This window comes from Protobothrops mucrosquamatus, unplaced genomic scaffold (assembly GCF_001527695.2).
Source record: "Protobothrops mucrosquamatus isolate PMUCROS unplaced genomic scaffold, P.Mucros_1.0 scaffold175, whole genome shotgun sequence".
Taxonomy (NCBI): Eukaryota; Metazoa; Chordata; class Lepidosauria; order Squamata; family Viperidae; genus Protobothrops; species Protobothrops mucrosquamatus.
In genome coordinates, this window is record NW_015386535.1 from 117791 (window position 1) to 131628 (window position 13838).

Consider the following 13838-nt stretch of genomic DNA (forward strand, 5'->3'; position numbering starts at 1 on the left):
ATTGTCCAGCTATGATATGGGATATTGATATATATGGGTGTACACATGTGATGGCTAATTTGTTTAGAATAGATTTTGCAACAAAATAGTTTACTATTCTTCATTATAGGAGATAAAGCAAAGATAGTAGGATGATTAAGCTGATTAGATACTCATAGCCACCAGTACAGGTAGTCCTTGACTTACAATCATTCATTTAGTGACTGTTCAAGGTTACAATGACACTGAAAAAGTGATTTACAACCAGTCTTCACGCTTATGACCATCGCAGCTTCCGCAAGGGTCATGTAATCAAAATTCAGGTGTTTGGCAACCAGCATGGATTTACAATGATTGCAGCATCCTGGGGTCATGTGATCATCATCACCTTCCCAGCCAGGTTCCACCAAGCAAAGTTAGAAGCCAGATTTGTTTAATGATGTCGTTTGCTTAACAACTGCAAAATAATCATAAAATTGGTCACAACTCACTTAAACAACTGCCTTGCTTAACAACAGAAATTCTGGTCCTAATTGTTGTCATAAGTTAAGGACTACCTGTATGGTCACCATTAACATTATCAAGAGTTCAGAATCTTTCAGGTTCATGTTCCCAGTCCTTCTTCCCACAAACCTGTAAAACACACTAGCTCAGGGGTCTTCAAACTTGGCCCTTTTATGACTTGTGGACTTCAACTCCCAGAATTCCTCAGCCAGCATGCCTGACTGAGGAATTCTGGGAGTTGAAGTCCACAAGTCATAAAAGGGCCAAGTTTGAAGACCCCTGCACTAGCTATTACCCTATACTGCAGGTGAATGCTGCTTTCAAGAATGTAGAGGCTCAATTATTACAGTGTAATAACACAAGACTTTTCTTTAAATAAAATGTGCACAGAATTACTTGTCCATAAAGACTACTATAAACATACTTTTGGTGACATTTCTGTCTTCTTTGCTTTAAAACCATTCTAAATTGTTTATTTAAAGATTCTCTCACTCTCCAGCCCAAACATCAGAATCTTACTTTAGAAGTAGCTAACCTGTTTTATTCTTTTCCAATACTGGAAAATTACTATGAGCAATTTCCAATTTAGTTGGCACCCAGCATTCACCCAGTTAATCTCTATATCCAGATCAAAGCAAGCACACACACCATTCAGTTCAGCTGGAAAAAAGTATAGCTTGATGTTTACTTAATAAACATCTACAAATGTAAAAGAAACTGGTAAAACAGGGATTAAAAGCAGGTAAAAACAGAGACAGACTGAAACGACAGGCAAGAATTTATATTTATATCTACTAAAAAGTGCAGCACTTTCAAGAGCCTCTGAAAACAATACCACAGATAATTTGCATGCAGAGTCCCAAAGGGACTTTGGTTATTCCCAGCTTTAACATAGAAGTAGCAGAACTGAGAGAAAAGTAAGACAGCAGGTGATCCCTTCCCTATTCTGCACCAGTAAAAGAACAAATTGGTGGATGGGGATGATGCATCCAACATCCAGGTGTACATATTTGTATGAAATTGTTAAAGTGCATTTGGTGTGTTTTCATAAAATTTTATAGTTCCTGTGCCATAGGCCAAGCAGCAGTGGAATTAGGTCATATGCCAGAATAGGCAGATGCTTAATGGAGCACAGCTGCAAAAAGTTTGTGTGTATATTCGCCCTTTTGCTGAATAAATCCCAGAATACTTATCAAGCTTGGCTGGAATACCTTCCAGGTTTTATGTTCATTGGCAGAATGACTTGTATGAGCCTTTCTTTTAAAAATATAAATCTTAACTGTATTGAACTTGAAATAATTTTTCTAGATTCTTGTTTTCATGTAACATGTTAACTCTAGCAATGCAGACATGAAGGTTAGTTTACCCTTAACAAATGGAGTTCTGGGGGTCTACAGTACCTATAAACTTTTAAAGATTTTGTTTTGATGAGGGGCCTGTGAGCTAATTAGCTTAGCAATAAAATAGAATAGAATTGCTTTGACACAATACAGATTAATGACCAACTGTCAGATTTGAATCTTAAGACCAAATCTTGAATACAAAAATAAATTACATAGATTACTTGGGGAGGAGAGGTGGGAATGGCCTTTAACTTTTAAGTGAAAACAAAGAGCTAAGCATGCATTCATATGAGATGTCTCACTTTATGACTGCATCACTTAGCAATGGCAATTCCAATCCCAATTGCCATTGTTAACCAAAGACTACTGGTAATAAAAAAAAAATACTCCTAGATTTGTTTGTTGGACACGAGTGTTCCAGTTTGTTCCCATGTTTGTTGGATATACATTGCCTTGGATATAATACAGTGGTGGGATTCAGATATGTGAACAACCGGTTCTCTGTGTGGATGCTGCTTCCAGAAGTCCATTCTGGGCCTGGGCAACAAAAAATTAGCTACCGGTTCTGCTGAAGTGGTACGAACCAGCTGAATCCCACCACTGATATAATATCCTTCAAATGCTTATTTTCATAATAATTACTTATTGTGATTTATTTATCTGAAACCATTTTTATCCTGCCCTCCAGTCAAACATTTCCTAGAGAACCTAGGAAGTGCTCACAAGCTTAAAAAGCAAAACATTGCAGTGACAGAAGAAAGAAAAAAAAAGGATGGAGAAGAAAGAACTAAAACACTGAGCTCGGATGGCTATTGTAGAATGACAAACTGGATACAGTTCAAGGAGAATTAGAATTGGATGGGGCTGGTCTCCAGGAATAGCCCCATCTCACCTTATCCCCCCTTAGATCTGGCTTGATAAATTTGCCACAGTAATCCCTTATATCAAGGGTTGGCAACCTTTAGGTGTAATGAGTTTTTGTGCTTTGATCCTAGTACACCATCCTGTGAGAGACAAGCAGCCAAATAAATCATATAAATAAAATAGAGACAGCATTTAATATTTGCTTGGAGTCAAGGACCATTAAATGCTGATGTCATATTACACATCTAAGCAATACCAGGCCCCTCTGCTGGCATGTGGGGCTTGAGAATTTGTGACCTTCTCTGAGAATAGTTGAGTAAGAAATTAGTTTTACTGGTAGCTGTGGGTCACTGAACCATGATCTGTGAACAATCTTTAGGATCTCTCATATGATGATGAGAAAAAGCAGCTGTGGAAATACAGAGCTAATGCAAAGCTAAGCATGCATTAACTCTGCGCCTTTGGGAACATGAAAAACAAATCTGTATGAGTTCCAGAACTTTCTACATTTCATGTTAATTGCCTTATTATTGGACAGCAGAAAAGTAGATTGTCATCGATGGGTAGAAAGTCACAACGTTAATCAGCTGAGCATGGCAAAAATGAGGGATAAAAATATTGGCATATATCGATTAGCATTAATTGCTACTTCACTCATGACTGTCTGTCTCATAGGATTCATCTTTAGCCAAAAGAGAGAGAGAGAGAGAGAGAGAGAGAGAGAGAGAGAGAGAGAGAGAGAGAGAGAGAGAGAGAGAGAGAGGGCCCCAGCTGCAGCAGCTTAAATAGAACTCCCCCCCCCTTTTTTTTATGGTTTGCCGCTATGAAAGTTTTATATCCTATAAAACTTCAGTTTAAATGCATCTCTCAGGCAGTGGGGCTCTTCCCAGCTGCCTGCTTGAGCTGCATCCCAGGGTTTCAGTGAGCTGTAAATTTGTAAAAAGTCAGAGCTGCCTCTATAAACACCATGCCAGCAGCCTCTGTTGCTATTAGTCTTTATGCACTGGCGGTGGCGGCAGCAAAGAAGCATGAATAAAATTCAGATTTTCTGAAGAACTGTAAGGCATAAAACATAAATAGAAATTACTGGGGTTAAAGATTAAAAGATAAGCTTATCATAAATATGTGTGCGATAATCTTTGGACTGGTGTGGCAATAAAGGGGGTTTGCTTGATTAGCAGCATTCCAAGGCATCTTGAATATATATATTCATCAAATGTAAATTAGCAGCCTTCAAGCATTTGATGCATATATTCAAAGCTGCCTTTAATCCTAAACAAGCTCTCTTCATGAGTTTTAACCTACCCATCAGGGATACAAATACAGGGCTAGCAGCATCGTGATTAATATATATATATATATATATATATATTAATCACGATGCTGCTAGCCCTGTATTTGTATCCCTGATGGGTAGGTTAAAACTCATGAAGAGAGCTTGTTTAGGATTAAAGGCAGCTTTGAATATATGCATCAAATGCTTGAAGGCTGCTAATTTACATTTGATGAATATATATATTCAAGATGCCTTGGAATGCTGCTAATCGAATATATTCTAGTAGAAGTTTATGCTCTCAGAAGCATCATTTACAATTCAGCAAACTCCTACAGAACATGTCCTCTCTCTCTGTTACTTCCTCTGCTAGTAATATATTTTCTTGGAACAGGTAAAAAATATTGATAGATAAGGCTATCTAATAACAGCATGTAATCCTCTTGTGAGCCAGGCCAAAATTCAGACTATTGATTTCCAAACTTATCCCAATGCTAAATTTGCTCTCTTTTTTTTTTTACTAGCATATTGCTCTTCAGGTTTCAGATGTAGCCATCTTTCTTATTGTAAGGATTTGCAACATACTTTCAAGCAGAATCAAAGATGGGATGCCTGGATTGATGTATGGCATCAGACTTGTGAGCTAATGTATTTGGTGATACACCAACAGATTCTATGGACTATAAAATGTCCTTGGTGTTCCTTCTAAAGACCACGAAAAAAGAAAGCATGATAAAAAATATATTCCAGATTGACAAGCTGACCATCTCATTTTTCCCCCGTGATTTGTGCTGGTGGGATTTCCAGATGTTCTGGAATCTAACAGGTTCAGATTAACTTCTGTTTGCGGTTTGGTTCAAGGCTTCGTGCCTGGCCTGCTGTGAAAGACATTTATAGGGAAATAAGGGCTTTTCACTGGAAGAGAAAGTTTTATTCTAATTATTTTGCATTTCTTTTTCTTTAGTTATTTGCAAATGAGAGCATACCTGACCACGTTGGTTTTGCACGGGTGAAGATTAACCTCATCAATGAGAATGACAACCGACCGGTTTTCAGCCAGATCCTCTATAATGTTAGCCTGTTTGAAAACGTCACAGTGGGAACTACAATTCTGAGAGTTTTGGTAAGCAGGAGACATGCATTTCCCCAGTTGCTTAGACCAATACATTACAATCTATCTGTGGCTGAAACTTTTAAATTTTCAGCAACCTGAAAATGGGTTAGAAAATATGCTGGTTTTGTAATTAAGCACTTAAATGAATTTTGATCATCAGTATTCACATTCTAATGAAAATTACACAGACATGCATACTTGATTAGTTTCTTTAAATCTAGATTCACATATTTTTAATAGGTTTAGCTAGATCAATAGGTAGACAAGTAAAGGATGATAACTGTCCCTTCCTGTAGATCAGATTTTAAAGAATGTGGAACAGAAATATAAGGAATTTATGTTTATGCTTCTTTTCCAGTCAATTTAATCAGACATATGCTGCTAACCAAATTCTGAAAACTCTGTTGTGAATTTTTAATATTGTACAAGTCTTCACTTTTTAGAGATGTTAGGGATACCAGATCTGGGTTGCAAAAAATCCAGAGAACTACTAGCCGACAACAAAATATTATTTTTTTCTGTATCTTATTGCTCCCAATTTTAATTTCTTTGGGGTGGGAGAAGTTCCTTTACTTAATTATAGAAAGGAATTATTAGGGAAAGGAGAAAAGAAGCAACCATTTTTTTATTCTCATCTACTAGTCATTTGCCCAAATCTGATAACCTTCAGAACAAATAGAATGTTTTCTTTGACTTTCCATACTACAATTGATTTGAAGCTAGAAGTTTAGAATGCAGAACTTTTCCAGGTCAGGAACCCCACTTGGCCAGCTATGAGCCATACTACAACTAGGAATATGAGATCAGGAAAATTCTAAATTTCAATGTCTTCATTTCCTCTGCCACAATTAAATATAGCTGGCATGATTACTCTTCCGTAACACATTGGATCACCTTCGCTCACATCAAAAACTACAAATTGGTAACCATCTTGCCAGGTCTTCAAGGGCTCCCCCAGAACACTATAAACAGTTGCATACATGCCAGATCAGGGTATACCCCGATGGTGTCTGGCTTAGCAAACCTGGAACACAACAGCACCAAAACAAAGAAAGGACAGTTGAGCAAATGTTCTGCATCAGGAAGATGGAAACAGGCATCCTGAAGCTTCCTTAAGAGGGATAACACTTGGGCCAATTAGTATATATATTGCCTCCAAAGAATATTCTTTCCTTAAGCTTGATTGAAATAACAACCAGAGGGTTTTAGGAAATCTCATATTAAGCTGATTTTTACAATAAAACATTAGCAATTGCTGGTATTCTTTATACCACTGCGGTTACATAAGTATAATTTTCTTTCCTTTGAATAGGTTTCACCTCACAGGCCTTTTACACTTAGACTTTGACACGTTTGCAGATTCTTCACAAACTCTCTTCTGTTATAAACACAGGGGCTGAAAAGAGAGTTGTAGATAAATGGCAAAGTCATTGATTATATGCCGCAGAGCTGTGCTTGTGTTATCCAGTTCAGATGCATTGGCTTGTTTATATGGCTGTGAACAGTTTCATTGAGGAAAAATAATCAACGAAGGCAAACATATCTGCAGCCTAACTTGAATGGGCCTTGGATGCCTTTCCCAATAAGATATTCAACTCTGTCTGCCCACCCCATTCAGCACTAATATATTGTATTCCCCTACGTCCCATCAACCAACATATGCAAACAGGAAGACAGAACTCAGACAAAATGTTTTAAAGGGTTTATATGTAAGTGTGTTTATTCTACAAACAGATGGTATGAAACCATATAGAGCCCCTGAGCTGTTCCCATCTGACAGTTATTAATATTTCAAACAGATGTTTAGCTAGTCAGGCTGTCAAACACTAAACAATGAGATTGTTATAGCATCTTTTCTCCCCGTACTTCCAGCTATGCCAGCATTTTGAAGCAAATGCAAAATGCCAGGAGTTGAATCCTCTATGATAAATCAGAATACAGGCAATTAGCCTTGAAATTCAGATTGGCCTCCAAGCTGATCCCCAACTTTTAAGAAAGTGCTTGTTTGTGTTCTTTTGATACTCGAGAGGAAACACTCTGTACATGTCAAAAGTGCTGTTCATTTATGTGATTGTTCCTGAAAGACGTTGCACTCTCTAGGCACAATTGAATGTTGATGGGAAGAGTTCAGTAATGTGCAGATTGTGCTGCAAAATTACAAACTGTTTTGCCTTGGATGGGTGCATCAGTGAGTTTTTTAAATATATACAAGTGATCTGAATTTACATTTCTAAGAATATACTAACTGCCTTGCACCAAGACCTGCAAAAGAGAAACTTGAAATACCTCGATTTACAGCCATTTGTTTAGGGGCTATTCAGAATTACAACAGCCCTGAAAAAAAGGTGGCTTATGACCATTATTCATACTTATGACTCTTGTAGCATTCTCATGATCACATGATCAAAATTCAAATGCTTAGCAACTGGCCTATATTTATAGCTATTGCAGTGAAAAATCAATGGGGAAGCCAGATTTACTTAACAACTGTGACAAGAAAGGTCATAAGATGAGGCAATGTATACTTAACTGTCTTGCTTAGCAAAAAAAACCTTTGGGCTTAGTTGTGGTTGTAAGTCAAGGACTATATGTAGTAATCAAGTATTGGGTTTTATCAGTAAGTATGAATATGTAAAAAAAAAGGATAAGAAGACAGGCAAATATTTCAAGATCCCAGTATGCTGCTAAGTGAAAAGGAGTCCCCTATTCTCCTTTCCTCTGATCCTATTGTTTTTAGTTTAGCATTTGTAATCATAGCAAATTGTTTGTGAGGGTATTTGTAGGAATCTTTATGTGTGTCTTTGCCTGGAGATTGGGAGAATTTTGTATAAATGAAAATAGTTTCAAATAGTTTCAAATAAGTTCATAAATTGACATTTCTGTCCTAAGAAATGGATTGTTATAAGGGGGGGGGGAACCAGTTTGGATTTAAGTAAAATTTACTCCCAATTTATCAATCAAATAACACTGGCTGCATAAAACAGCAATGCCTGGCTTAATGTCAGTCTATCAGATAATAGTGGTAAGTACGCATCAGGCACAATGTAGCACAAGAGTTGGTCCAGTAATGTATTATTAATCCAAATAGTGTTGAAAGCAGCCTTACATTTTGTCCATGTGGGTCAGAAATTATGGGAAATCCATAATAACCTTTGTAGGACCATACCTTGCCAACATATGTTGTAGAACAGGGGTCTTCAAACTTGGCCCTTTTATGACTTGTGGACTTCAACTCCCAGAATTCCTCAGCCAGGCATGCTGGCTGAGGAATTCTGGGAGTTGAAGTCCACAAGTCATAAAAGGGCCATGTTTGAAGACCCCTGTTGTAGAAGTTCTTCAAACATATAGCTGTTTGATTAGAGCAGAATTAAGAAGTTCAGTTTTTCTGTTTGATCCATCTACCCTCTATCCTCATGCTACATGATTGACTATAGATGCAAGGAAAAGCCTATAGAGCAGGGGTCTCCAACCTTGGCAACTTCTGGGAGTTGAAGTCCAGAAGTCTCAAAGTTGCCAAGGTTGGAGACCCCTGCTCTAGAGTAACTAGTGGAATTGTAACACATTTTACTCTCCCTCAGCAGATAAGTATAAATCTTATGAAAGCAGGGGTCAAGGACTGTCTTTTGCATCAGGAGCTGCTGTAGGAAGTAAGGAAGATGATCTTGATGGAGATATGGAGGATCCTTTGTCTAGGCAAAAGGGTCTGAAAGTCCACAATAAGATACCATTCAGAAGCAGCTCAGGAAGCTCCTTCCAGGGGGAGATACAGCAGATTCAAACTTGCAAGATCCTATTGTTATGGCCAGTCTTAATAATAGTAATTGTATCCTTCCTGTGGTGTTGATCTGTTAGTCTAGTGAAGGCTGACAACTGCAATTGTTTTTCAATCATTAGCTTGGCTTCTAAACAGTAGGGAGAGTAGATACTATTAGAATCAGGATTTTTTATTTTCAGCTCTTTTTTTCCTGAAAAAGTTTTTTCAGGCTTTTCTTTCTTTTTCGGTCTTGATTCCTCCTCCCTATTGCAATCTATTTATTTATCAAATTAAACCATTATAAGCCAGCAATTTGTTATTTCAGGAGGTTTGAGAAGTGCAAAAACGATTGCAGGGACGCCTGTATATAGCAAATGAGCCCTATTTACAGTGACTCCAGAGAAGAAACATAATTAATCTTATATTAAAAGCGAAAAGTGAATTAATTTTCAAGTATCAAAACAGTTCATAATCAATGCTTTCCAATGAAATACTTACCTAAAAGAAATTGTTTTTTGCAGTAGCCCCATTTCTGTTCCTTTTTGAAATTCTTGCCTTCTTTTAATTTAAGAAGTTATTAGGAAAGAGATTTGAGGTTGTTAATGCTGAACATACAGAAACAAAGCTGGGCTCTTTGTTGTTCAAACTTTGCCTCTGAATGTACTACATCCCCTTTCCATCGGTTCACTGAACAGGCATAAAAAGCCTCCACTTTATCAATGAAATATCTTCATCGTTCCTGGCAAGAACTCCATGAGATTCAGGAAGGGGTGTCAAAGCCTCCCCTTCCCCCACTGATTTAGGGTGGTCTTTGCTTTTTCAGCATCTCTTGTTCCTGGAGGCTATAAAGATATACAACAACCAACATGCTCAGAAAGTGTGAAATTCATTCTTGTTGACCTTTCTGTTGTATTATTAAAAGGTTTCCTGGCTACTTGTTTCAAGGGAGGGTTGAGTCTTATTGTTTCAATAACTGCTGGGACTGGGTAGAACATACCAGAGTCTGTGTGAGCCTTTGTTAGTAATAGTCACAGATTTTACCATCTCACTTAGGGCCCCCCTGAATGCTGGTGCTTCTGGATATTCCACTACTGACTCCTAACTAGATTTCAGAAGTGGCTCAGCCTTCTTCTGAGGGCTGAGAGGCAGTGATTAGCCCAAGGTTACCCAGCTGGTTTTGTGCCTAAAATGAAACCAGAACTCATGGTCTCCTAGTTTCTAGCCCAATGCCTAAACTGGCTCTCTACTGCTATATCAGCGGTTCTCAACCTATGGGTCGCGACCCCATTTGGGGTCTATCGACCATTTCACGGGGGTCGCCAAGCAAGGCTATCCGCCATTTTTTTTCTCCGCCATTTTTTTCCCCTTTTCCGGCGGGTGCCTTACCTCCCTTGGGCTGGGCCAGCTGCTGGTCGGCCTGCTCCGTCTCTGCCACTTGCCAGCTACGCCTCGGCGGGCGCAGGGGGCGGAACCACGCATGTGCGGCGCTCCCGGGCAGGGAAAGTCCTCGACTTACGACCGGTTGGGTAGTCCTCGACTTACGACCAGTTTAGTCCTCGACTTACGGCCGGTTTAGTCTACTTACGACCGGTTTAGTCCTCGACTTACGACCGGTTGGGGGTCGCGGCATTAAAAAGGTTGAGAACCACTGTGTTATATGAACATAACTTTAAAATCATTGTGTTTGCCTGTATAATGTATGAGAACACCTGATTGGCCAGGTACTATGTATGAATATTATATGTTCTGCTCTGCTCCACTGCATTCCATTCTATTCTATTCTCTAGCTAGCATGCAGTAGTTCTGTCCTAGCTATGATATTAGTCCCTTTCACCCTTGATATTCTGCTTGAGGCATCAGAGTGGTTTATGAAACCTTAATAAGTGATGACCTGCATGAAAATCAGTGTTACAGCATTGGATACATAAGCATTGAGCAGATCAAATTTCCTGTTTGCCTTAGAAATGTCCAATTTGTATTATGTTCTGATTCCAAGTATTAGGAAGTAATATTTCTTAAATATTAGGAATCTTGCATTTTGTGGTCACACAAACTTTACTCAGCCCCAATTTCTGCAGACATATTACTGGATCAACAAGTAGCTGCAGGGATAAATGATCCCATGCAAAATCAAGGATAAAAGCAGTGCTTGTTGCTTGGCTTCACTCTTTCCAAAGTCAGTATGTAGTATTAGACGTCAGCAGACTAGTCAGACTGCAAAGTCTTTATCTCCTGGCAATGAGGAACAGTTGTATTAATAAATACATGCAGCTGTCCGGGTCTCAGAAAGCCTCCTGTCATTCATTCAGTGCTGCTGCAAACTGTAAAAGTGAGTGATTTCAGAATAGCAGGGACACTGTGACCCTGGAGGTTATATCCATACACTTCAAATCTCTCTTCTTACTAAGCTTAAATCAGCAGAGTCAAATTATAGGATAAAGAGAAGTTGTGCTCATCTTGAGAAGTCTTACGCAGGCTGAAATGTGTGCATCCCATATATGTGGATGTCACACCTTTCACTTGCTCTGAGCACAAGTGGGATTGCATATACTCTGCTGAAATTTTTCTGTTGCACAAACTTAGTTCTTGTTTTCCTCTCACCTGACAATCAGGTGGTAAAAAACAGCCTAGGTCTTCTTTTCTGTTTTCCCTGCATTATTTAAATCACATGCGTCCTCATTTTTCCTTACAACTCAAGGCTAGCAACAAGAAGGTGTGACACGTGAAATAAAAAGTTTGTTTCAAAATAAGTAATAGCTGAGCAGCCATGAAAACAGCTTAGTATTCAGCAATAAACATTTCAATGTACAACGTGTTTAAGGTGTTAAAACCACACATGCTGTAACTGCTTTTCAAAACGATGTTTTAATTCTTGGTATTATAAAGTTTCACAGTATTTATTCACACTTCCAAGAGTTTTATATGTGTTTTATAGTGCTTTTTTCTTGGACTAAACAAACTGAAAAAAAATCCCTATTTTATTTACCAACATCTTTGATTTCTGTTCACTAAGTATTGTTTGCATTTGTTTTGTTCTTCTTCCTTGTGTTTTCCCTGCTCTAAGAATAGAGAAGTGCTACTAAGCATTATCTAACAGTTTCAGTAAATCAGTAACTCAGCTCATGAGACTAACATATCTTCCTCTGCAAATTAGTTCTGCTTTTAAGATNCTATGCACATTTTTCTATACTTTCAAGCTCTTGGAATGTTGCTATATATGAAGTAATAAACACTCACAAGATTTTGGTGTTCAAAATCTCATAACATTTTCAACAGAAACAAAATGTCATGGTAATTATGATCTCACAAAACACTAATTTTTATTAAAGTTTTGAATCCTGCCATGACGATTACACTTTCTCATGTACTACTCTTCAAAAGCTTTTGATGATGTCTTGGTCCTCACAATCAGAAAAGGTTAGGAATTATTGCATTATTGCATACCACTGTGGTGAGTGACATAATTTAAAAAGAAAACATTTTTGATGAACTTTGGTGACAGAAACAGCTTTTTGTTACATCCCAGCCGTCCAGCTATTATCCTTTTGCAAATATTCAAGACCATATGACAGGAACGTTGTCACTGCTTGTTCATTCTTAGACACTTTAAAAATAATTGCCTTCTACCACTTTTTCTACCTATGTGTAATTCATTGACTGAAGGCAAAGTCACCCTACTGGAATTTATTAAAGCTAGAGGTACTGTTTTCTTCCTTTTTTCTCATCCCTTCTCGTTTTTTCTATAAGTCATTGGCAAGAAAATACATCAACTTGTGAACCTGTTGGACTTGAGTATAGGTAGTCCTTGACTTACAACCTTGACTTACAGTCCTTGACTTACAACCAACCTTGACTTACAGTCCTTGACTTACAACCAACAAAAAAAAATTTGTTGGTAAATGAGACAGTATGCTAGTTAAGTGAATTTTACCCCAATTTTACAATTTTCCTTGCCACCATTGTTAAGTGAATTACTGCAGTTGCTAAGTTGGTAACACGGTTGTTAAGTGAATCTGGCTCCCCCATTGATTTTGCTTGTCAGAAGGTGGCAAAAGGGGGTCACATGATCCTGGGACACGGCAACCGTCATAAATATATGTCAGTTTCCAAGAGTCTGAATTTTGATCACGTGACCAGGGGGATGCTGCAACGGTTGTAAGTGTGAAAAATGGTCATAAGTCATTTTTTTCCAAAGCTGTTGTAACACTGAATGGTCACTAAACAAATGGCTGTAAGTCGAGGACTACTTGTAATTATGTCATTATTTCTGCATAGCCAGATCACCTTGCAGGCAAAGGATTTCATTCACTTTTGTCCTTGTATATAGAATAGAGCTGGAAGGGACCTTGTAGGTCTTCTAGTCCAGCCCCCCACTTAAGCAGGAGGATCTATGCCATCTCAGACAAGTGACTGTCTAGTCTCTTCTTAAAAATCTCCAGTGATGGAGCACCCATGATTCCTGGAGGCAAGCTATTCCACTGGATAATTGTCCTCACTGACAGGAAGTTTCTCCTTAATTCCAGGTTGCTTCTCTCTTTGACCAGTTTCCAACCATTGTTTCTCATCCTTCCCTCTGGTGCTTTGGTGAATAATGTGACCCCCTTTTCTTGGTGGCAGCCCCTCAAATACTGGAATATTGCTATCATGCCTCCTCTATTTCTTCTTTTCTTTAGACTAGCCAAATCCAAGCCCTGCAACCTGTTCTTGATATGTTTTAGTCTCCAGGCCTTTGATCATCTTAGTTACTCTTCTCTGAATTTTTTCCAAACTCTCAACATCTTTTTTGTGATAAGGTGGCCAAAATTGGCTGCAGTATTCCAGGTGTGGTCTTACTAGGGTTTTATAAAGCAGTACTAATACTTCGCGTGATCTTGATTCTATGCCTCTGTTTATACAACCCAGGATTGTATTAGCTTTTTTTGGCTGCTGCTGCACACTGCTGGCTCATAGTTAGTGATTGTCCACTAGGACTCCAAGGTACATTGTACCTTACCCTCCCTTTCACCT

At 38.4% G+C, this 13838-nt stretch overlaps 1 protein-coding gene across 1 annotated transcript in view; it reads left to right on the forward strand.

Moving 5' to 3' along the window:
- Positions 1 to 13838, forward strand: part of CDH23 (cadherin related 23) — a gene marked incomplete at its 5' end in the record, with an annotated part of 322097 nt that overhangs the window by 73768 nt on the left and 234491 nt on the right. Inside the window, one exon of the mRNA XM_015813612.1 lies at positions 4928 to 5086. Coding sequence (XP_015669098.1) covers positions 4928 to 5086 — 159 coding nt within the window. The remainder of the gene's footprint in view (positions 1 to 4927; positions 5087 to 13838) is intronic.